This window comes from Melanaphis sacchari, unplaced genomic scaffold, assembly GCF_002803265.2.
Source record: "Melanaphis sacchari strain LSU unplaced genomic scaffold, SCAv2.0 Contig0_pilon_pilon, whole genome shotgun sequence".
Lineage (NCBI taxonomy): Eukaryota > Metazoa > Arthropoda > Insecta > Hemiptera > Aphididae > Melanaphis > Melanaphis sacchari.
In genome coordinates this window covers 5,443,433-5,470,555 of record NW_020270366.1, presented here as the reverse complement: position 1 = coordinate 5,470,555, position 27,123 = coordinate 5,443,433, and the positions used below count along the sequence as shown (strand labels likewise).

Here is a 27,123-nt window from a genome sequence, read left to right as displayed (position 1 = left end):
CACATAAATAGGTAATGTTTATTCATTATTACAAATATCAGAGTTGGTTAAAAACAATAATAATATAAAAATAATCAATAAAAATAAAACATATTATACTACTTATTAAAATATATAGTGCAGTTAAAAACATCAGTCTTAGGTATAATAATGTGTAGAATAATGTTATAATAGTATTTTTAGACAAACATTTGCTGTCTAGGATACGACATTTATAAAAAAAAATTACACAACTATAAAAATAAAGTCAAACAAAATAGGAAGTAAAACCTTATTATTAGTCAATAAAATAAATGTATGGTAATAATAATATAATATACATATAATAGTAAAAATTATTTATAACATTGCTTAGGCTTGTATTTTTTAGCCAGTATTTATAGGTACTCAAAATTTGACTTTTTTTTCACTCAGCTTTTTTATTTGGGTATCAATGAAAGTTATTTTGTTTCTAATTTGTAATCGTCCATGTAGTTAAGGCTTATTAGAACTTTATATTAAAATTAAAGTCTTAGTCTGAATTAATTTTAAAACTTCGATAAATTTGTTTATATAAGGATGAGAAGACTAATATACGAATATACATACGAATAATAATAATTAATAATTCTTTTATTATTAATGAATAACCTAATTTTTTTTTTTAAGTACATTTTTTAATGTAATTCTTAGTTTTGTTAGTCATTATGATTAAAGGAGTTTTACTGTATATTATGATAATGTAAATCATTCAGCATACTTTAGTATTAATTATTGAATATTAACAAATAACAAAGTTCACGAAAGAAGTATTATAAATTATATTATCTATTATATATTATAGACTCATGCATCTCAAAATTATCTCAAGATAGTTTTGTTTGTTCATCACAAGAAATATTATTTACTAGTTCAGACGATTCTATGAATATTAACGAAGTTAAGCTAGAGTCAAATAATGAATATTTTTCTTCTCCAGAAATCTGTTTAAATAAAAATATGAAAAATACGTGTCAAATAAAAATAACCGATTGTCAATCAAGAACTTCATGTCATACGTCTTTGGAAAAACGCACTCAAGTATGTACAAATTATTATTATGAATAAGGAAATAAATATATTATTCGGTCTATTAATATTTGATTATATTAGTATTTTTATTAAATACCTGGTGATTAAGTATCACATTTTTAAAATTGTGATACATAATATAGGTAATAGATATATCCATATAGATATAGTTGAAACTTGAAATATTAAGTAGCATGTGAGTTTCGTAATCTTGCAATCCACCACAATATAGTGCTAAATATCATTCTTCATAATATGATATGGAACAATTTGTAAATTTATATAAATATATTTAAATTTTATGATTATCATTTATCATAAAATTTATAATTTAAATAAATTGAAATGTTATTGAAAAATATTTTTGTAATAAAAAATATCAATAATTTTTTGTTGAATATTTCATTTTTTAAATTTTACAATAAATGTATTCCATATATTCTATGATAAAAATGATAAATACTAAAATATGTATAACTTAAATTTATTATTTTGTGTGTTTCAGAAGTCAAATGATATTCAAAAGTCAAGTTTGATTAGCTCAGATTGCTCAGAAGATAGTTTTAAATATTACAGAAAAAAAATGTTTTAAAAATATGAAGTATGATAGGTATTAATTTATGTGTTTAATAGAGAAATATTTATAATTTCATATAGGCTTTTACTTTTTGTTCGTTTTTATTATTATTTATTAATATTATATAAAATATTGACTTAAATAATTGACTTTTAATGTTATTTTTGTCTACCACTGATTTTCCAGTGTGCGTGCGCAATAAAGTTGATAAAGATTTCTTGATTTCAAATATGGATGTAAACATATTCTATACGTTCATGAGAAGGTTTGAACGTATTTTTGACATTCTAATTTCAACTGTCGTAGTAGTCGTTTATAAATATGTTTAGTGTGTTCACTATGTTAAGATTTAATTTCATGCTTATTTTTACTGTATACTTGTATTTGAACATACTTATAGGTTAGTAAATACATTGTATAAATTATTATAGAGTAATTTAAGTTTTCAAATTATTAATTATTATTATGACTAAATACATTCTGTCTTCAATTTGATTAAAAATTATAACTTTAAATCGATACTAAAAAACAAAACATCAAATAAATTATCAAATATCATGAAAAAGTATTTAAGTTTCTTATATTTTTTTTATTTACTTATTAGTTAATAATTTCCACGTAAGAGCAATAAAAAATAAAAAGTAACAATATTTTATAGTGTTTTGATGTTGTTATTCAAAATAATGATATTAATCCTTGACTTTTATATTTTTAAACATTATGTTTTATTCTAAATTGTAATTATTTTTATAATATTTTCCAGAAAATGTTATGAAATTTATTTTATTAATTTATTTTTACCACAATAATTTAAATAATTACATTACAGTAAAAATATTTTTTAAAAGAATTAAAACTTAAAAGATTGAATAATATAATTTTTTTGATTGATATAATTATACCTACTCGAATTTTATTATTTGAATTTATTTTTAATTTAAAACGATACATCAGTAAAATATATTTTTCTTCGTCTTACATGGTTGTCATATTTTTAAAACTTCTCTCTGTATTTCACTAACTGCGGGAAATAAATAATAATTTCTATAATTAAGATATTGTCCCAAACCTATGTCTTATTAGACAACAATAATAAATTATAAGATTATTATTTGTATTGAGTCAAAAGCTTTTTTTTTGATATTTTAAATTTTAAGAGAATCAATAATAATGGTAAATAATTAGTAAATTAAATACCTAATTTTAAAAATAGATTTTGACAAGACGGATAATGTTATTTTTCATGATTATTATGCTAGGATAATTTAAATTAAGTAATAACTAGGACGAGGATTTTTAAGTAAATATATAATTTTATTCAATGCAGATTTCTTAATTTGATTAATAACGAGCACGTTTTAATACCCTTAATAGAATAAAATGTATTTATTTTTGCATATTTAGCATATTTTTAAGTAAAATATTTTATCAATAATTAAATAATATTGCAATGAATATTTCATATTTTTATACTTAATTATTCATGAACAATGAACATATTGATAATAATAATAATTTCGTAGGGAATGTTCGACTTATTGAAAATCTTAATAAAAAACGTAATAAATAAAATTAGTATTGATTTTATGATATCACCATATCGTTTATACAATTTAGTTTAATTATTTCTCTGTATTGACTATATACTTGCATCTTCGTTCGGTCGTTTGTTTTTCAATTCAACATTTTTTTTCTTTTTACTAAATTAAAGTTTTAATAATTAACGTTAAATAAAAATTTTTTACTAAACATTTAGAATTTTTAATATAAATGTTGACGAAAAAATATATTATTTAAAAATTCGCGTTTTAGTGATCTTAATTTATAATGAGTAAAATACTTAGAAAGGTTCTTATATAGGTACTATATAGCAGGCCTTTACAAAAAAAATGTAGGGTTCTTGAGTTAAATATTTTTTTGAGTCTTACACAAAACAATTGTGAATAAAATTCATCATAAATTATTTAAAGTGAAGAATAGTATGAATTTTCAATAAATGTTATTTTTATTAATTTATTTTTCATCATGATATTATTTAAATGAAAAAAAAGTATATTTTAATTTGAATATATTGAGAAATTTTATTTTTTTTTAAGTTAAAATTTTATTTTTTGAAGTTTAAGCACAATTAACTCAGAAATGACATAATCGAAAATTATTGTTGAACCCAATGCATTATTTTTGTATAAAATAGTAATTTAATTTAATTGTTCTTGACTTGTTAATTTTTACTAACTTTTCCAATTTACTGAAAGACTTTCTGCTTCTGATACAATCACTGAAATAGTACAAAATATTCGGAGACTAATAAAAACCATTTACGAAAATTGTTTGCACATTTTTTTTTTTAATAGTTTGAGTGATGGGCGTTACAATAATTTTTTGAATTGTTGAAGAATATAATATAGTTTTTAGATGAATCTGATTTGTATTTTTGTAAAGTAATTCTGTTTTTAATTCCAATTTTTTACGGACCAGTGGCCAGTGATAAAAAGTTTAATAATAGCTCAAGAATATTACAATCATTTTTGTGCCCTTGAAATTATTAATATAAATTTGATGAAATTATAATAAGTAAATTACGTTAATCACATCATTTCTAAAAAATATGACTTCGGTTCTAATACCTACTTTCAAAGAGGACGATAATTGAGTTTTTGAAGTTTCATCGAAAAATATTTTTTGTTTTTATTCGTCTTGTATTATTTGCATTTTTTAATTACTTCATATCTTTGTATAATTTTTATAATTTATAAAATGAATAAATATTTCATTAATGTTGAATAATTTAGTTTTTAAAATGTTTAATACAAAAGTATACCTATCAATATTTAAAAATTACAAATTTATTTCAATATACCTTTAAAATAGCTGGGTCCCTGTACTCCAGGTCTAACCGGCCTCCCCCTTGTGGAGGCCTTGATAGTATATTCTTTATTTTCATATTATGTGTGTAACTCATCTGAGACTATAGACATATACATTATATTATGAATCTATTATACTTATGCAGGGGTGGACTGGGCCGACGGGTGGGTGGGTGATCGCCCCCTGGGATGTTAGAATTTTCGGCCTTACGATAATAATTGTACATTTTAATTGACAGTTAAGGACACAAAACAATTTTTTAAATTGATGATGATTGAATAATTGGAAGAGAGGAGCGTCACTAATTCTATCTGTTTAAGCTATTACTATTAAAAAATGTATGCTGATGTAATGTTATTGGTGTAATACCTGAGCAGCTGGGCCTTTATCTATGATTGCCCGGGCCGATTTTTTACGTCAGTCTGCCCCTGTACTTATATCTATGTGGGAGATGGTAAACTGCGGCAAAATTTACCTTTTTCTAAAAGTCGATATATAAACTGCGGCAAAAAAATAATTAAGATTATACAATCTGCGACAAAAGCGATAAGATACATCATACAAACTGCGGAAATTTATTTTATATACTTATACACGTTTATTGTTTAATTAGGTATAATACGTATTACGTGTTATGACAGCTATTAGTATCTCTTAGAGTATTAAGTGTAAAAATAAAGAAAAACCAATTTTTAAAATTGAAAAATATATTATTATTAAAAATTAGATCGTAATGATTGTATAATCAAAAAACCAATTTTAAAATTAAAAAATATTATTATTATATTAAAAATTATTTAAAAAATCATATAATCAAAAAAAAAAAAAAAAAAAAATAAATAAATAATAATACAATAGGTATCTAATTAAATTGCCGTAGTTTGTATGATGTATCTTATTGGTTTTGTGGCAGATTATATAATCTTAATTTTTTTTTTTTTGCTGCAGTTTACATATAGACTTTTTGAAAAAGGTAAATTTTGCCGCAGTTTACATATAGCCATCTATGTAAGATAGGTATCAAATTTTTATTCTATCTTCCTTATTGTAGCTTTGAGTGTAATACTTTAATTTTTTTTAAATTATTTAAATTATTATTATTTTTACTGAATTTAATAAATGTTTAAGTTTGTTGAGTTCCTAATGTTTTAGTAAATTTAAATTCAGAGAGTATCGTTTTTCTGAAAACTGGACTATCACGTTACATTGTATGTTTCTTTTTGTGTTTTTTTTTTAGTATTTGAATGTGAATCTGCACCATCTAAGCATCAATGTGGTCATAAATTATCAGTTTTAAATGGTTATGCGAAATTTATAATATTAGATGGTGTAACCATAGCTAAAATAACTTGTCATCAGCCGTACGTTCTGTTATTTGGCAACGAAACAATTACCTGTATCGAAGGAAAGTGGGATGACGATTTTCCGATATGTGCTAGTAAGTTCTGTATATTTATTATTTATTATTAACGCATTATACAACTATAAATCGTGTACAGCCTTATGTTGCTTATATTATACTCGTAAAATATCAAAATGGTTTTATTCAATTGACTTTCAATTTTCGTATAAACCAATTATAAGGTAATATTATGCAGTCATATAGAGCTGTGTGTATTTTGAATTTTTGTGACAACTTATTTAATATTTAAGGAATGATTTATTTTACTTTAACATTCCTTAAACTGCTGGTTTACTCCAAAGTTTCATAATTTATGATTATGTGTCTAGTTAAAAATACTTAAAGCTGTTCCGACTATAGGAAAGTGTAAATTACAAATTGTTATTGCTTTACAATTAAATTTTTCATTAGGTAATAGAATCATAAAGAAATTTATGATGATACGTAGGTATTCAAGAATAATAAATATTAGAAAAAATTAAGATTTCTTTTGCCCCCTTCCAAAAAAAAAAATAAAAATCTGGCTACGGTACTAGTGTCTATAATAATTTGTACATTATACATACTATTTTAAATTAGATTACGTTTCAGTTAACCCTTTAAAAATTGCATCGAATTAAATATATTTCGATTTGAACGACATATCAAATAGGTTGCGTAGAAAAATAAGTTCTACAATGGAGATGATATTATGTTTGTATTGAATATACATGCATGGCATAGAATATATCAACGAACACAATACTTAACTGTCATTAATCATTATTTTTAATAGATGCAAATGATGCAATATATTTTTGATATCTTGATTATTTGAAATTTGAATACTAAAATAAATTAAATATTTTTAATCTAAGTAAAAAATGACAAACGATGATTATGAATGTTTATCTAGATCGTTAATATGTTTATATATTTATCGTTTAGTTTAAAAATTGCTTATATAATAAAGTTTACTATGTATTCAGTGATAATACTTTATAATAATTAAGATCAATATAGAAATGATGTATAATTATTAATCATAAATATTTGTGCTTATAATGATGAAGAATTAGATATTTGTTTTATATTTTCGTACTATTTGTACGGATTATTTAACTTTTGTAATTAAATAAATATATACTTTGGTCATATACTCTGCAAAAGTTGTAAAGCTATCTATTGAATATAGGTATTGATGATATTATTAATTGAACGTTGGATGGTAAGAGCTGGTTTTGTATATTATAATTATTTATAGTCATGTACATTTTAAAACAATAATAAAATGAATTCACTCTGTTATATAATAGAGTGAGATTGTCATTGTAATAGATATTATGTTAATTTTGAATTCAATGGTAAAGCATTGTTTATGAAAAATGATTCTAAATAAAGATTATGTGTCAGCTTCTATTTCAAAGAATATTTTATAACATTGAATTTATATCACTATTAGTTAATCGTTATTTTTCTATTAGTATTATACATTCAGTTAAACTTTGAACTAATTTTTACCAGAAAAATTTCATAGTTGTAGGTATATTATATTATTATAATATTAAATTATATTATATCATTAACTTATAAGTCGATGCTAACGTGTCGTAAAATAGATAGGTTCACAGTTTAAACATCTTAGTGATATGTATCTAAATATTTTGAAAGTGTACCCTATAATATGTACTTTCAATATATTTTAGTCAGTATAAGAACATTTTTTCTATGATGAACCTTGTATTAATTTTCAAGCTTTTTAACTAGAAAAACACATTTTTATCATCACAAATATAAATATAAAAAGTTGATAAGAAGGTAACCGCTGTTCTGTAAAATAAGTGTCGACCAAACATTGTCATTAAGAAATATATCACTCTAATACACAGTGTAAAATTTGAGTTCAATGATAAATTATCGAATGTGAAAAATCGTTTTGAATGGTGATCATCTGTTAGGCCATATAACTTAGTATATTTTATTACGTATTTATATTTTTATATGCAATTTATTTTATTATTCTAATAATACAGTAAGTTGAATTAATTTTTGATGAAAGCATAGAATTTATTGTAATATAAATTATTATTATTTATAAGTTTCAAACGAATAATATTTTCAAATTACAATAAAATATTTTAAATTGTTATTCTATATTTAAATATTTAATTTCAATCAAAATTTGATCTTCGAATATGGTTCAAAGATTTTTGAGTTTTAGCAATAGTTATTTCTGAGGAACTTCGTATTAAATTTTTAAGTTATTTACTATGAATTACCTTTATGGATGATGGGCGCTTTTATTTTTTGTAATTAATTTTAATATTGAAATTTATAGTTGAAACAATTTAAATTTTAAATATTGTATCTTCTAAAATATATTTTTGATTTTTTAATTTGTAAGCCATTTTAAAAATTAATAATAAGTACCAATAACGCATAATATTTCATGTGTGGTCGGTCTTAATATATAAATATTTTTTTATAGAAATTGATCCAATAAATGTATCTTGTGATTTTGAATCACCAGTAGATAGGTTTTGTAGATGGACAAATTATATGTCTAACGAAGTCGATTGGTTAATTGATGAAATGTCCGTTCAATCTAATAGTAATGGACGTCATGTAACAAATGGTTCTTCTCAATATTTTACTAGTAAGTAATAATACTGTTGAATTTTAAAAGATTAAATGTTTTTGGATCTTATATGCATTGTGGTATTTTGCTCTTTACGAGTCAGAAATATGAGACTAATATTTATAACGTACCTATTACAATATACCCTATTTAAAATCTATAAATAACATTTTTTTTCGATTTCAAAGTATTCACGAATATTAAATTTTAAAATTAAAAATCGATTTAAATTTATTTTTATGTAGGATAACATGTAATTTATACATATTTAAGAACATAAAAAAATATTGCAAATATTTGTACAAATTATTAAATGAAAATGTTTCATAATTTATAACATATTAAAATATTTTGTATCATTTTTAATGTTTATTTTATTGCTACAGTAGTTGAATTTTGATTTAAAATATATATATATATAATTGATTAGTAATAATCTCAAATTGAATATGTTAATAAACACTGAATATAAAACTAAAAACCTTCCTTAAAATAATCTTAATCCTTAAATTAAAATGGTTTCAATAATAATTAAAAACGACGTATAGTCACATTGTTTGCAAAATTAAATTTAGAAATTTAGCACGTTGTGGTTTATTATTTTAACTGCAATACTTCATAAGAGCTTTTTTTTTTAAATCAGATCATTATTTATCCTTGAATGCGGGAAATTATGGATCCACTTCTGTCGGGCGATTGTTATCTCCACCACTTGTTCCAGTTGCAAATAAACAAAGCTGTTTACAATTTTCGTACAAAGTTACGTCAGGTGATTCACAAAATCGCCCGACCCTGAAAGTAATTTTTGGTGGAATACCTCATTGGGAAACTCACGAAGGAGAAGGACGAGTTACAATTGGGTTATATCGGTTTAGCGCTCGTAATAACGTGAGCATATTTAAATTTTGTTTTTAAAAACGTATGTTTTATTAAATTTCTCTTATTTTGTAGATCGTAATTGAAGGAAGTAATTGTAGAGCAGCTATTGATAATTTGATAGTTACAGAAGATGATAGATGTACACAACGACCGTACAATGAAGGTAAATAAACATAAATATAATCTATGTTTATTTTGTATAAAATTTAAATTTGAATTCACTACGCATAAAAATATCATAACGTGATATATTTGTCTGTTTACAGAGATTGATAGTTGTCATGACAACTGTGGAATAATATCAAACGGTGCTGGTTGTTCTTGTGATTGGTCATGTTATAAAAATAATAATTGCTGTTCAGATATACAAAGCAGATGTCCATATAGTGAGTATTTAATTTAATTGGTGTTCTTATTATAATATATTTATAATTTATATAAATACAATTAATTAATTGACAGTCAAATCAATGGACGATATTTTTAAATTATATATATATACTAAAACCACTGACACGTCGAAAACAGTGACGACTACACCAAAAAATGACGTTTTAAATTTATCCTGTGATTTCGAATCGTCAGATGAGACATTTTGTGGTTGGAAAAACGATATTTTTAATAACACTGATTGGCTGGCTGACAAAATATCATTCGTTTTTAACAGTCGTCACGTAATTCCTGGATCTCTTAAATATTTTACAAGTAAATAAGAATATATAATTTATTTGAGATAAAATTAAAATTAATTTTTTCTTTGTAGATAACTATATATCTTTGGATGCTGGAAATGATGAATTCACTAACACCGGACGATTGATATCTCCACCAGTTCTACCAGTTGGAAATGATCAAAAATGTTTGATATTTTCTTATAGAGTAACGTCGGGAAATTCAACTGGTTCTCCAATTTTAAAAATCTCTTTTGGTGGCATACCTCATTGGGAAACTCACGAAGGACAAGGAAGAGCTATAATTGGGCTATATCAATTTAATACTACTTCTAGAGTGAATAGATTCAGTTTTTGTTCTTAAAAAAATGTATTTAAAATTGTTTTGTTATTTTGTAGATTGTAATTGAAGGAAAAAGATGTAAAGCAGCCATTGATAATATAGTTATTACAGAGGGTAATAAATGTAATAAAAAACCTTACGTAGGAGGTAAATATTATAATATGGTATTTATGATGTATTATTTTAACTTAAATTTTGAATTGATCACATACAATTATATAATATTATCCTTATGTGATAAATTTAACCGTTTGCAGAGATCGAGAGTTGTCGTGACAACTGTGGAAAAATATCAGACTATGTTGGTTGTTCTTGTGATTGGAAATGTCATAATAATAATAACTGCTGTCCAGACATACAAATCAAATGTCCGTATAGTACGTATTATTCGTGTTTTCATACAATATTATTTATAATTTATTAACATAAAATTATAAAAATTTATTAATTTACAGTCAAACCTATGGACGATATTTCTAGATTATATTTAGCTACTACAACTCCTGCTACACGGGTCTCAATGATGACTTCAGAAAAAAATAAAATCTTAAATGTAACAATTATTCCCAAAAATGGATTCAACGATACAACAACAATAATTAACATGTCTACTTTAATGAGTACTGACAAGTTATTGAACACAACTCATTATATTAATTCAACATTAAATGGTTTAAGAAATCGCCGTTCACCAAAGATTGTCAATTATTTAAACATATTTACCTTTTCCAATAAAAACTTGACTGACACACTTCAACCAAATTTTGAAAACTCTCTAATACCTTTAAAACATAATCAAAATTTAAATACAAACGCATTTTCATTCAACAATAATAATTGTAGTAATCTACCGGCTGTAACAACTGAGTTTATTAATCCTTTAGTGAACTTGAAAGAAAACGGTGAGTTTAAAAAAAAAAATCAGTATATATTATTTTTACATATTTTGATATTTATATTTTTTAATTTTTTTTTGTACAGAAAATGCTATATTGTTGTATGTATATAATACCATTTATGTTATTGGATACCTTGTTACTGTCGGTGCTATGCTATTCATTTTAAAGCGCTCTTATTATTTTTTAAAGTTTCTTGTCAAGAAACCAATCAATGTGATCGATCAAGCTTTCATTGAGAAAAAAAACTAGAGTTCTTATTAGGTATATTAGATAGAAATCTAATTTACAAGAATTCATTTTATATTTCATTGGTTACTTTTTTTTTTAATGTATTAATTATTTTGATTCATTTTAATATATTTATTGAACTATTTGTCAACATTTTTAAATAATCTAATTACTGCAATTTTTATTTTTATACTCTTTATACTGTATTAATTATATAGGCATCAAGAATAATATAACTTTCAGTTTTCACTTACTGTTATTTTAATTTAAATAAAGGTCGTATTTAATTATACTTGTTAAGCATGTTTTGTTATTATTGATTAAAAGAAAAAAATTAAAAACATATTATGTTCCTATAGAAACAAATACTGAAAATATGAACTGCTTTTTTCCTCTAAAATATTTATGCTAGAAAAACTGCAGTTATTTTTTGAAACCATCAAACCCGCAATATCTCCAAAGGTGCGTAATAGTTATTTAGATAATGTTATGATTGTATTTTGTTTAACTTATTTAGCCTAGAAATGAAAATATGTTAATCTGCTTATATATTTTAATAGTTCATACGTGATTGCGTTACAAGGAAATGCGAAAAAACACCTTTATAGATAAAGCCAGTAAAATAGGCCACTAACTGACAATTATTTAACTTAAAAATTAAATTATACAAAAATTAATAAACGAAGAAGCCAAATGGTTTTATAAGAGTATTTACTATCATGTATTTTCTTAAAAGATTTCTTTGATCCAAAATTTATTCTATTTTACAATATTTGAAATTTTTGAAAAAATGTCTGCAGTAGTAATTATGTCATAGTAGGTATTTAATAAGCTTAAGAATAGTTAAGCTATTTTTAAACTTATGTAAGTAGACTCCAGTATCATCAATGGATGACTGCTTTATCCAATTTTTTTTTTCATGTTTTTAGATTAGTATATAAATATAGGTTCTAGATCAAAACTAGTTTATATTATCTTTAAAAAAAACTCGTATTATATTACATTATTTTTAATTTACAGTAGGCTTTCAAATATATTATACAGTTATCGAGTATACAAGTTTAACTTAAAAATTATTTTAGTACTTGACTAGTTTATTATTACACCGTCTCTAGCCCCTGTAATTTACGGCGAAGGAATATATCCACGTAAGAATATAATTTTTCTTTGTAGATATAAACTTTATTTTGTGTGCACTCTACGAAGTACATGAGTGATATTAAATAATATTTTAACAATCATCTTAAAAATTGATTTTTTTTTTAAATATTTTACCAAACAAAACCTTATAGTTTTTTGACTGTTTTTAAATATTACGCAGTTGAAGTTTGTAATTATTTTTGTTCACGTGTGCTTAGATTGCATGGGTAAATTTATCGGACGACCGTAAGTTTACATACAAGACATAGATATACCTAGCATGTATATTGTACAAATACCAATAAATGTATGACATAAATATTGAATTTTTGCTTGTTAAGTTGTTTGACATAATTATTAAGACATAGATCATTGAGTCTCTTTACAACTGTTAAAATTGATGGAAAAAACGTCATAAATGATCAATTTTTATCATAATTTTGTAAATTTTACAGATATAGAATACATTGATGATATGGTAAACCATTAATAAAATTATCACGTCAAGTCAAAAAAGAGAAATTTGAGATTTTTTCATTGATCAATCAAGAAATGTGTTTTTATGTTATGTAAATTATTTATTAATATAATATATAATCTATAGTTGACCTTTAATGTTATTTTTGTTTATCGCTGATGATGTTCCGGTAAGTGATAAAGAGGATGTCGTGGTGTACGTAGCTCGCATACACGACAGTTTTGAATTTAGTTATAGAGTGAATAGTTCACATTCCTATTCACAATGGTCGGATTCAGTGCTGTATTTGTCTTTTTCGCTTACTTGTATATGAGCAAAGGTTAGTACATAATTTTTAATAGGTTTAATTTAAAAATAGGTTTTCATAATAAACTATGTGTTGTGTGCTAAATGTTTATAGCATTATAACTATTTATATTTATATTTATATTTTACCATTACTATATAGTATACAATCACTAAAAACACAACAACTTGAATATTAAACTAATACATAAGATATAAGACAAGTATTATATTGGGTAAAATATTTGGTATTATACGTATATTGGGTTTGATCGGTTTTGAGTAATGCCATGAGTTTTAAATTTAAGAGTATAGTTGGTATTTAATTGTTAAAAAATAGATTTTAATTAATAAATCTGATACAGTATTTGTGTTAGTTTATATTAAAGTAATTTTAGTTTTAATTATTTGACATCATAGAGATAAGAACACTAAAAACTGTTAAAAGCAATACAATATTTTTTTGATTGTCCTAATATTAAATGAACATTGAGTTTTTTTTATTACTAAAGACCTACAATTAGTACTGCTACCCATATACTTGATGTATAGTGAATTATACTTAAAAACTAATCTAATAACTTAAAAACTCCTGACAGTTGGGAAACTTATGTCAATTTGCAATAATAAGAATTTTAATAAAATCAACTATTAAGTAAATCAATAAATACAATTTCGTAAATGCTGATTTTGAAATCTACGTTATACACGAAATAAAGATAAAAATAGAAAATGCGAGATTCTGCCAAAAGAGCTAACAAAAAAACACTAGGGATTTTTAGAATCTTACAATTTTGTGCCAGTTAAAAAAAAATGATAAATTTCTATTTGATACAATTTTAAAAGACATATCAGAATCGTGGCTTCAGTCTTTATTTTAGTTTTGTTTGTATAATTGTTATTTCTACTTAAGTACTGTTTTTTTTTTTAATATTATTATTATTATAGATTAATGGTTTTTGAGATTATTTAATAATAATAGTAATAAAAAAAATTATATTTTTGTTATTATTATAGCCTACGGAAATTAGATTATTGCAATAATTACATTTTGAACTTGACGAATAAAAATAAAATTATGTTTTTAATTCCAGTATTAGAATGTGATTCTACATCGAGAATTCGATGTCCGACCATACAGCTGGACAACGGTCGAGTGAAATTGCGATCTTCCGGACGAGTAGCAAGGATTAGTTGTCTGTCGCCGTTCAAGCTGGTTCGTGGTAACGAGATAGCGACTTGTGTTCGAGGACAATGGGACACCGAGAATCCAATTTGCGCCAGTAAAGTTTGATTTAATCGATTCACAAGTAGTACATATATAGTAGTATATGGTAGCCAAGTTAAACAATTTAGGATATAAAAATCGGCAGGGCAAAAATGTTCAAAACTAACAGATTATGAATATCGACAGTACAGATAAAAAATATACTTAATTGTTGTATTTAATTCATTTGTGACCTCTTAAATAATATTATAATAATATGTTTAATTATTATTCTATATTAATCAAGTTGTCGAAAAAATTAAAAATAGTGGATTATAACCATTTTGAGTTTTTCATATGGATGATAATAATTGTATTATTCTACAACATAAATGCCATTTGACAATTAAAAAAATAGTTTTTATTGCATTACTGATATAATTTAGTAATTAAACAGAAAAATTCTTTAATAGCTCAACCAGAAATTTTCTAAAAGTCCACAATATAAATTTTTGCTAAATATTATTATTATAGTTTACAAAATAAAATGTAATGTGTTAATGTGTATCACTCAAATATAGTCTAGACCCTGGTCTTCATGCGGTAATTAAAACACGAAAAAATAAAATGACCCGATGATGGAGGGATCTTATCACCATGGTTGTATGTGTTACTAAATTGTAGTAGTAGTATGCCGATTTGGAATAACTTTATGGATGTAGGTAATGCATTCATATAATGTATTTTATTATTTATAAAATATTCAATTTTCTTTAATATTCATAACGGGTGGTTCTTAAAAAATCGTGTAAAATTAATAATCGAAGAGCATAAAATATGCTCATAGAATGATTTACAGAAGTGTTCAGTTATTAAGTCATGGAGTTATGATGTATACTACCCGGAACACAATTATTTCCGTTTCTTATCTATAAATTGAACGACCGTACAGTATATAATATAATATACTGAATACTGATGTTACAATACATCAGTCGGGTTACAGTGTTATATTCTAAATGATTTATAACTTGTCTAGTACTTTTTTTGTTCTTGCTTAATTTTTAGCAGTACTTTTTATAGCTATATATTTCCCATGAAAAATCAAATAATGATAGTGGATTTATTGTCTCAAACTACATTAAATATAAATTAATAAACTACAATATTTTTAGGACAGTTTTTGGGTGATTTTAACCAAGTATAAAATATAGGTCTAAAATTATGTATAGCATATGTACGTGGCTTTGCCTAAAAATATATAGAATAAATAAAAACATTAATAAATCATAACAATAATTAAAGTTTTTTTTTTTTATTTGTTTAACGATCATATTTTAAAATTAAATGATGGTTCATAAATAAATTAGCTTATAAAACTTCCGAATAAATAATATTTTTAGTTTAATCACCAGCAGAAATCAAAGTTATTTGATGTTTAAAGTTCCTAGTTTGAGATAAATCTCCGTATAAATAAGTATAATTGACTATGGGAAAAAACGCTACTTATAGATCTATCCAATGTATTCGAATGCCTTGATTCCAACATATTTTATTTATTCTCTAGTTCTATTCTGTAGATTCAGAGGTTAGATATATTGTACATACAAATATTATCAGAGCTTCAACTTTTAAGTTTAATTTACGAGATATTATTTAATTCAAAGTCCAGTAGTAACAATAACAAAATAAATACATTGTCTCATTTTGTTTTTTTTATCAGTAACTTTACAGCCTAACGAAATTTGACATATGCTGACAAAGTACAAAAAATAATTTATTTTATTGTGATAATAAAATAAATTGATAAACATTATTATTATTCTTTCTATCACCTAAAACTTAAAGCCTTGTGTAAGGAGAGTGATGGAGGGGATGTCGAAGGATAAAATTGGTAAGAAAACCTTCAAGAAAATGTCAAGAATCATTGCGCAAAATTCAGAAAAATTAGCGGCGACAAACTAAAAACCGCTTACTATATTATTTATTTATTTTTTATTTTTAATATAAGACATTCCTAGCCATCTGTGGGTTATCTTACTACATTATAACATACATAGATATGGTCGATATGTATGTAGATTTTAATTACTGTTTTAATTTTTATCATCAATGACAACTCTAAACTAACAAAAATATAATATTTTTCACGTTTTACGTGAACCGTCAAAGCTTTGTGTAAGAAGCTTCTCTTTAAAATACAAAATTTAAAAAATTGGCCTTGAATTCCAGAGACCTGGGTATAGGATTATATATGTACCAAATTTTATAACCATAAGTGCAATCGTCTTGGCTGTAGATCGCTTATATACACATACACAAACATTGCCTTTTATTAATATAGATTGTCTAATGAGTATTTTAAAAGGATTGAAAAATATTTTATTTTTGTTAAGTTATTTTAGATAAAAATATAATGATAATATTAATATTAACCGAAGATTGATGGCGCATGTATAGTATAACAATCAAGTTAATAGATACCTAACTTATATTAACAAATAATATTACTTATAACTAAAGACCGGATTTATATGCATTTTAAATTGTAAAATATGCATGCAAACATGCACTAAAAAAAAGTCAAAATATGCAAGGAAAAAATGCAAAACATGCAAAATAAAATTTCAATTTTATATTTGATTTTAATTTTGCAGTGATAATTATTTATTAATTTTATTACATTTTTCATAAACAAAAAGTTACATGTATAATATAGTACAAAAATTTAATTTTTTGTTAAATTGTAATTTAATTTTTAAACATTGATATATTGTAAAAAATATTTTATTAAAATTAAATAGTAGATACATTGGTGATATACTGATATAAATAGGAAAAAAGTACGAACAATTTTATTGAAGGTAGTAAATTATTAATTTGAAAAACAATAAGTTATCAAAGTATGTTCCATGTTTATTTCCGTGAAATTATGACGGCGATCTGTAAGAATGTACTTGTATGATGAAAAACTACGTTCGACATCAACACTGGTGATTGGAGCATATTTAAAATTTGCTATTATATCCAGCGAATAATTTGGAACAGATAAATCGTCGAAATTAGCACTGTCACCTTGAAGTATTTTTGAAATTTCTTTTAAAACCATTAATCCTTTATTTTTATTCAAAACGTTTTTACATTTTGTTTTAATTATTGTACTATTTGCACTAGTAGGAAGTTCATTAACAGAGTTTTCCACTTGTTCTAAAATTTTTAACGAGTCTACAAGGGACAAATTAGAGGTTTCAAGCTTTTTGATACTTTCAACGATACATAAAAAATTTGCTTTAATGTAAGCAAGATCATATTTTACATTAAATTTATTAAAAATTGATTTACAATTTTGAATGCATTTTGTATTATCTTCTAAGTTTTCAATCACATTTTTGAACTCTTCAAAATGATCTGCGTAAAAAAAGGCCGACTCTAGCCAAGTACCCCAACGGGTAATTATTGGCTGCGGTGGTAAATGTGTAATTGGCAACATTTCTTTATATAATTGAATTCTATACGGAGCCTTTGAGATATTCTTTGAGACGTAAAATATTTGATATTATAATATTATATAAACGTACCTATGATCTATGTTTTTATTTGTATATTTGTACGGTTTTTGTTAAAATATGCAAAAATATGCAGATCATGCATTAACGTCAGAATATGCAAAAATATGCAGTATAAAATTTTGATATTTAATCAATCAAGTAATGATTTGTGGACACTCATTGACTGCATGTATATGATGTTGAAAATAACAACATGCATTTTATGCAAAATCCGGTCTTTACTTATAACTATTATTGTCTATCATTATTTTCATTCGAATCATCATTAACTAAATAAGTCTTAGGTTTATAAAAATAGTACTAGTCAAGAGAATGTTTCAATATAAGTATAATATTTTAAATTTAATATCTCATTACTGTAAATTAAAGTTTGAATGTTTTATTATATATTTTTTGACAATTTAATGAGCAGGTGGGTATTGGTAATGATCATATATAGTTCAAAAAACAATATAATATATTATTGTAATGTAGACATTTAAAGAAATATTTTAATAATATATCACAGAGGAGAGGGAACATGCGATAATAAAAAACACATTTGACATTAGTAAATATTTACATACATATTAATATTTATAAATTAAATAAAACATTATAAAAATGTAACTTACGTATCGCAGTTACTTAAAACTTAAAAATGTTTCTTAAATAAAATAATAAGATGATTCTTTTCATAATCTATTAAATAAATTGTAGAATTCGGTATCAATAATAATAATACATAGTCTGAAGTATGAAAAACGTATAATATTATTAATTTATTGCTCGGTTACGTTGCGGGCAAAGTATGAAATTAGGTACAATTACACAATTACAATGGACATAAGATAATTTATTGCTGGTTATTTAGCATATAATTATATGAATATTATTATTAAATAACACAACATATAGTAGAGCAAACTAAATTATTTTATCAATATATTTCGTGTCATATAAAATAGATTTATGATTTTCTTTTATGTAAAAAATATAATATTATTTTTATCTCACTCTTCATGCAGGTAATTAGTTATTTACGTAATTTTACAATCCATTTTCAAACATAAATTCCAAATTTTGTTATTGTCTACTTCTAATTTGTTTTATTTTGCTTTCAAATTCATCAAGAAAATAATGAGGAAAATTAAAATGCGTATTTTTTAATATTACGTTGAATATAATAAACTTTATTAAATAAAGTAAACTATCTGCAAGATCATTAAAGTAGTACTTTCTTAAAGTGCGAAATAAGTATAGTTGATTGTATTCGTCACTTAAAAGCATTATGGTCGAAGTAAATATTTAATATTAAGTACCTGCCAATTTCTTTTTTTATTCATAAAATTATTTTTATATTTAATGTTTTTGTAAACACTAAATTGTCATTTGTAGTCTATCAATATTATTATTATATTTTTATTTCTATATAATAGGAGAAGGTTGTCCTATTCAAGAGCTAATACCACACGGAAGATTGGATATTCTTAATCAAGGTGCTAAATTGGAAGTGATATGCGATTTTGGATATAAAATAGATGGCCCAAGTTATGTTTATTGCAATGAAGATTTGGAATGGAATGAAGAATTAAAAGGATGTAAAGGTGAGCAAACATATAGATACATGTTTCACAATATACATAAATATTAATGCACATATTATAATATATGAATTATGTGTAACATTGATTAGCTTATTATTAAATAAATATTTTAAACAGAGCATGATCAAATATATTTATCCTGTGACTTCGAATCGTCAGATGACAGATTTTGTGGTTGGAAAAACGATATTATTAACGACGTTGATTGGTTGGCTGATAAAATGTCATTCATTTTATTTATTAGCAGGCGCCACGTACCTCCCGGATCTTCTGAATATTTTAAAAGTTAGTAAGAGTATTACTAATTAAAAATAAAATTTAAGTTTCTTTTTATTAGGTAATTATATATCATTGGATGCCGGAAATTATGGTTCCAATACTTTCGGCCGTTTGTTATCCCCGCCAATTAGTTCAATTAAAAGTAAACAAAGGTGTTTAATATTTGCATATAAAGTTATGTCAGGAAGTTCAAGCGGTTTTCCTATTCTAAAAGTTACTTTTGGTGGCATACCTCACTGGGAAACTCACGAAGGAGAAGGAAGAGCTATAATTGGGTTGTATCAATTAAATACTACTTCTAGAGTGAGTAAATTCAATTTTTATGATTAAAACGTATATTTAAAATAATCTTTTTGTAATTTTGTAGATCACAATTGAAGGGAAGAGTTGTAAAGCAGCCATTGATAATATAATCATTACAGAAGGTGATAGTTGTAATAATCTTCCGTATGAAGAAGGTAAGTATAATACTATATTTATACTATGATTTATCATTTTACAAGTATAACTTAAATTTTAAATTTTGATTTGGTCACATACGAATATAGAATATTATTATAACGTAAAATAATTAATTGTTTATAGAGATAAACAGTTGTCATGATAATTGTGGAAAAATAACGAGTGGTAGGTGTTCGTGCGATTGGGAATGTTTTAATAACCAAAACTGCTGCTCAGACATTGAAATCAAATGTCCGTATAGTGAGTACTTTTTGACTATTGCGTTTCATCTATGTCCTTATTATACTATATTAATTAATACAAAATTCATTAATTTACAGTCAAACCAATGGACAATATCACAAGATTTTATTTAACTACTGTTACACCAACCACGCTGACTACTACAACAAAAAATAAAATATCAAATGTAACTATTTTAAACATAACGACTTCTAGTTCTTTAATAACAACTACCAAAAACTGGCATAACGATACAATAATAATTGATAAAGTCACCACAGCAAGTAATATTAAATCTTTGAACGTTACATCTACACTTGCATCCGTGTCTATGACGAATTTAACAACGATACCTATAACCATATTAATTCCATCCATTACAACATCAACTGAAAGTCCCAAAAGTGCTATGGTTTCTAATTCTACTATATCTCATTCTATTCACCCCAATACAATAACTACAAGTTTGAGTCCTAAAGTGTCAACAGATCTTCCAAGTATAATGGTGAATAATCAAAGCAATTCCTCAAAAATAATCAATACATCTTCAACAATTTTAACCCCTAATATTTCTAGTTCAACAATACAACCATTAATAAAAAACAAAACTATATCTATAACTACCTTATTACCTAATGTTACTAGTTCAGTTATTTCCAAACCAGATAAACTTAATCCTACCATAAGAGTGATTTCTATTCCTAATACTATAATAACTAAGTCCGTGGTTGAAAATTCTCCTTTAATAACTACAATTTCTGTTAATTCTTCTAACTCAACCGCTAAACCATTTTTAAAATTTCCAATAGTTTCTACTATAAAACAAATCAATTTATTTAACACAACCAATAAATATTTGGATAATAAAATGGACAATTCGACATCCACTTCGATATTAATGAATAATTCTACTAAGTTATCAGTAAAACCAAATATACCAAACAATGTTGAACAGTCGAGTAATAAACTACTTAACACTCAACAGATCAAACAAAATACCACGATTAATGAAAATAAAACCATGTTAAATAATTCAATGACTAGCAAACCGAATACTTTTGCATATATAAATGACTCCATTGTTCCTGATAAAAATATGGTCATCTTCGATATTTCTCGTCCAAATCCCAATCTAAAACAATTCGAATATAACCGTACTTTAAACAATAAACATGTCCTTAACATAACAACCGAGTCTTATAACCATTTGGATTTGAGGAATACTAGTATACCAATTCAAAATGAAGAGCCAATAATAGTTTTAAAAGCTAACGAGAAATCAGAATTGAACAATTTGGTTCATAATCATTCTATGCAAAAGTTTGATAATCAGTTGGCAGAACATGCAAAACAAAATGGTGAGCTTATGTGAAAAAAAATTAATAAGTAATAAATAGTCATTATGTATTATTGTACAATTAATTTTTAATGTATAATATAACTTTTGATTTTGTTAATAGAAAATGAGAAATCTTTTACATTTGATACAATTACTATTGTCAAATACATCGCTGTCTTAAGTGTCGTACTTCTCACTTTCAAGTTCACTTTATCCTTTATAATGTTGCGTTTCAATAAAAGACCTTTAAATGATGAAATGGATGAGCGCTTCATTGAAACGGATACTGAAAGTTCTTGTAACATGGAATTGATGAATAGTCACAAAAGAAATGAATAATCTATGTTTAAGTTTATTTTTTAATTATTTTGATACATCATGATAAGGTTTATCTCATATTATTCGTGTTTAATATTTTGACTAAATTAAATGTATGCGTAAATTAATTTTTAGATGTATATAAATTAATTCAATGTAAAAATGGTAAATTATTAATATTTTGAATTGGCCGATGTGCTTGTTTTTTGCTTTTAACGTTATTTGTTATACTTTGTGGTTTATGTGTCCAAACAACGAAGAAGTAAATTATTTCAACAATACTTAACAGGCTCACTCCAAGAAATAGACCTAAAGTTCCTCCAATTGAAACTATATTGAACAAATTATTTATTACATAAATTATTATTTTTAATAGTTTAATTATGTTGTATGTAACTTACCGATGAGGTCCATACGAGATCTTACTACATTTCTTTTAAGTCTCTCATTTGGTAGTCTATCTAATGCAATGATTAATTTTGAATCATATTTTAAATCATCGTTATCATTTTGTTCTTCAATAGTTAAGCTAATAGTATACAATATATGTTTTCCAATATGAATATTATAAAATTTTATAGTTAAAGTTTAAACTTACGGTTCTATTTCTTTGCTTAAAACTGTATATTCTGGTTCAGTACAACTAGGTATGCAATTGCATACTAATCCCAACTTATTGAAGTCGTGAGTTTTTAATGCTCTGAATATTTCTACAATAAAATGTTTTCATATTTTAATAATGTAATGACATTATATGTTTCATTGGAAATGAGCTTCAAATTGCCTTCAATTTAAATTTAAATTTAAAATATAACAGTAATAAACTTAAAAAATATCAAAATGAGAAAAAATATTTTATCAAATTAATTTTGTTCTGGGTATATGTAGTGATTTTTTTGGAATATAGATGCATGTTTATTTTGAAGTTTTATGTAATAGAATGTCCTTTAATTATTAATTAATAAACAAACTAGCTCATGTTTTGTACTTAATGAAAACAGAATAAAATAATCAATCAAAAAAAATATATAATTATGTATAATATATAATGATAACTTTTTTTTCATCTTATTAATAATTTTCATTTTAAACAATATAAATAATGTTTTCAACATTATAATTATTCAATTTATTTTTCTCTGCAGCCATAAAGTAGAAATTCCTTTAATTATTAACAGCCTAACTAGGGGAAAATTCCAATATTCTGCCAACATGGTCCGTCCCTGAATAATAATGGTAAGTATTAAATAATATTTTTATTATTATTTATCATAACAAAACGTAAACCTGAATGTTCAGTTATACAACCAAGGCCTTCGATCCCACAAACTGGTGTTCCCGCTATAAACACAAACAAATACAAATATAAATTATATAATATATTATAAATAAGTATAAAGTATAGTTGGTTTGTTTATTTAGATATGTACGAATTTTCAAATAATGAGGTGTACAATTACACATCTTGAGTTGAGCTTCAGCTCTGCAGTTCACGATACACGCGGAATAACTGTACACGTTGTAAACTTTTAAATTGTTTTCGTCAGGAAAACGACAATTCCTCTGTTTAATATCCACTTGTTTCAACAACGGGTCGTTCTCGATATCTTTAACCTATAACAATCAAAATCTATCACAATACTCGTATTGTGATGATACAATAAATATATTTATTAAAATTTAGATACAATTTACGATAAAGATACTGTACGACTATTGTACTTTACCTGGAATTTCATCATAAACGATAAACCCCAACTGACTTTAAATTTTTCTTCTTGCGGATGGTTTACGTAAGGTAAATCTTCTGGTGAGTGTATAAATAGCTATACATATAAATGTAGATTATATAAAAGAATATGTGAATAAGAATTTTTGAATAATAAATATACCTTTATAGACTCGTAAGCTGTAAAAGCAAGTTTTCCAGGTCCTAATTTTCGGTTTGATATCATTTTTAACTTTTCTCCATCTTTTCTTTAAACATAATCGCAATATACAAAAATGTTATTATGTAATGAATACACTTTATTTCAAAATTAAAATACTAAATAATTAGCTTATAAAATTAAATTCCTTTTATTTTTGGCTAATTCGCCTATTACTTCCTTAGAACTAATAGAAGAGGATGTATTACTATTAGAACAAGATGTGACCATGACGATTGAAAAAATTAAAAACAAATATATAATATGATATAAATTATCTAAGTCCATTTGAAAGCTTTTAAAAAAAAGCCATATGGTGGTAAAGTACTCCCATCTTACCCTTGTATTCCTCTGACTAGGTATTTTGAATATATTTTTTTTTTAATAATAAATAGGTAGGTATAGTTATACATACATGTACTTAACGTTTTATTTTACTCACTTTACTGTGTGTAAGGAGTTTACAATAAAACATACACCATTTTCAGTTATTACTGGTAAGAATTGATCGCAGCATTCAAACGGTTCATTATTCCAATAGCAGTTGCCAATCAGATCTTTACATTTTAATCGAATCTATCAGACGAGTTAAACAATTTAATTTTACTCGCGTGCAACGAATGCAATACCGCCGTCTGAGCCTGATTACTATGTAATTAAAACAATTTTTTAACATAATACTTTATCTAAGTGATCCGTTACAATTGAACAATATTTATTCTTTATTATGTGTTTAATTATAAATTATAGATTTTCTTAAAACGCCCTAAATTTATACTTCTTACACGAAATTTAAAAATGTATTAAACTATTTGCTCAACCTCAGAAGTCTCATATCTACAATCACACTTTTCATATAAATTAATAAACAACAAAAATTAATGTGCAATAAGTACAGTTTGGTTAAATGTTTACTCAAGTAAAAAAACTAATCAGTTGTAACAGCTTTATCATAAAGCGTTTCTATTCATGATTTTTTTTTTTTTAATTGAAAAATCAAAAATAAAGCCTAAGTTATGCATATAAGTGCATGATAAATAACGATAAACTTGTTGGTATACAGCATGAAATTCGAACAGACCCTTTTAAGAGGTGGCATACAATTCAGATATTTATTTGTTTTTAGCATGCAATTCGGATGCAGTCTGCACAATGTATACCAACTATTTATTACATTTATCAAATTTTGAATTTTCAGCAAACGATTTGCTGAATTTAAAAGTTGTATTTTTTTTTTTTTTTTGTATATATATTATATATTTTTTTCAATAGTTGTAGTTTGTACGCTCGGATATCCACAACACACCAAAACGTAATCTACGATAGTCTTATAAACTGCATATTATATTATGATGTTGACTACTGAACATATTGATAAATATAAGACTTAGCTATAGGTACTGTAGTAATCTGGCTTCGACAGTCACATAATTTATATTTTAAAATTTACTTTAGGTATGATTTCATCGTAATTTGTAGTGCAGTTTAACTTTCCTTTTTTGACAATGGGTAACGCACGCATAACATGTACCTTCGTAGAACGCTATGTCCTCTAGATAATAAATAATATTTGAATCTAGATCAATGCCATACAATCTGTAATTATTATCAAAAACAATTTTTAAAATATCTGTTATTAATGATAAAACGTAAATATAATATAATAATTCAATATGGCATTCGCACTTAGAAACCAAGTCGTAGAACTTGTCTGGTGACCTTTCTTCGCAAATCGATACCGAGAGGAAACTCGTGTTCCAATCCAGATACGTAGTGTCAGCGACAAAGCTGACAGCGTTATTGTTGTAAGCGTGCCAAGTGGCTAGGAGATATTCTCTCATAGCAAGACAGGATATGAAACACGTCAAAACCCAAAACACTCTTGTGGATAACAAAAAATTATCGAAAAATGTTTAAAAATTAGTGACAAGTTTCTAATTTCTATAGTAGCTAGTAATATTTTATAAATTCTAATTAATAACTATATTATTATATTAAATATGCGATTTGTTTTTTGAGAAATTAATAGAAAAATTATTTACTAATATAAACACAAATACAGTAGAATCAGAAGAAACCACTAAAACGAGCATCGCTTAAACAGATTTGGACAAACGCGACAGCACACTTCACTGCTTAACATTTACTATATATGTTTAATGTTTACATCACAATATAAGTGACTTATAATATAGCCTTTGACTCACCTCTCCGTCCAATGACGGCGTTTATCGGTAATGTAATTGAAGCCATGTACCGTGCTGTTGCTAAAATATGTCCATATTCTACGCATAGTGGCGTTAAAATGATACATATTTATTGCCTTCGTACCGGTTAGTATACATTTTAAAGTTCATTACTCATATAATGATGGTGCAAATTGGGTTAGTATCCTATCAATGCTTTTTATCAGGGGACAGCACGAAAATATATAATTCCATATAACATAAATTAATGTAACGTAATATACAATTTAAGTATGTATTATTTCAACTCAACCCTGCAATTTAATCGTTGCGAATTTTAAACAGCAGTAAGGTTGATTTAGAGTTTAGATTTTAGACTGTTATCTATATATCATACCTATTATACATCATATACATATAAATATATAATTGTTTAATGCATATTGTAGTTAACGTACACGTTTCAACTTTGGTATATGATATACCAACTAAATATCTATGTATAGTACGTAAAAACATTAAAAACAAATCGTAAAATACGTATCTGATCTATTTGTAATTTACATCTGTGACTCAAGTCACATTATAAT

The 27,123-nt window shown here is 24.7% G+C and overlaps 3 protein-coding genes across 3 annotated transcripts; 2 read left to right on the top strand and 1 right to left on the bottom strand.

Moving 5' to 3' along the window:
• Positions 1-1,941: 1,941 nt before the first annotated feature.
• On the top strand, positions 1,942-11,598 carry LOC112595796. The gene is made up of 12 exons (XM_025341140.1): positions 1,942-2,027; positions 5,733-5,933; positions 8,365-8,532; positions 9,158-9,402; positions 9,466-9,556; positions 9,660-9,779; positions 9,856-10,098; positions 10,157-10,401; positions 10,464-10,554; positions 10,665-10,784; positions 10,863-11,309; positions 11,389-11,598. Exons 1-12 carry the CDS (start codon positions 1,949-1,951, stop codon positions 11,553-11,555), a joined length of 2,217 nt encoding a protein of 738 aa, XP_025196925.1. The 5' UTR covers positions 1,942-1,948; the 3' UTR covers positions 11,556-11,598.
• Positions 11,599-13,352: 1,754 nt separating this feature from the next.
• Positions 13,353-22,547, top strand: LOC112595351. Its single transcript, XM_025340511.1, has 9 exons — positions 13,353-13,471; positions 14,532-14,720; positions 19,632-19,799; positions 19,917-20,084; positions 20,137-20,381; positions 20,446-20,536; positions 20,664-20,780; positions 20,861-22,120; positions 22,223-22,547. The coding sequence occupies exons 1-9, from the start codon at positions 13,417-13,419 to the stop codon at positions 22,438-22,440; spliced, it is 2,511 nt and encodes an 836-aa protein (XP_025196296.1). The 5' UTR covers positions 13,353-13,416; the 3' UTR covers positions 22,441-22,547.
• Positions 22,548-22,560: 13 nt separating this feature from the next.
• Positions 22,561-25,928, bottom strand: LOC112595359 (sodium channel protein Nach-like). Its single transcript, XM_025340521.1, has 9 exons — positions 25,798-25,928; positions 24,790-24,923; positions 24,312-24,396; positions 24,147-24,245; positions 23,850-24,033; positions 23,707-23,760; positions 23,018-23,129; positions 22,821-22,948; positions 22,561-22,749 (listed from the first exon to the last, which is right to left on the bottom strand). Exons 1-9 carry the CDS (start codon positions 25,867-25,869, stop codon positions 22,571-22,573), a joined length of 1,047 nt encoding a protein of 348 aa, XP_025196306.1. The 5' UTR covers positions 25,870-25,928; the 3' UTR covers positions 22,561-22,570.
• Positions 25,929-27,123: the final 1,195 nt, after the last annotated feature.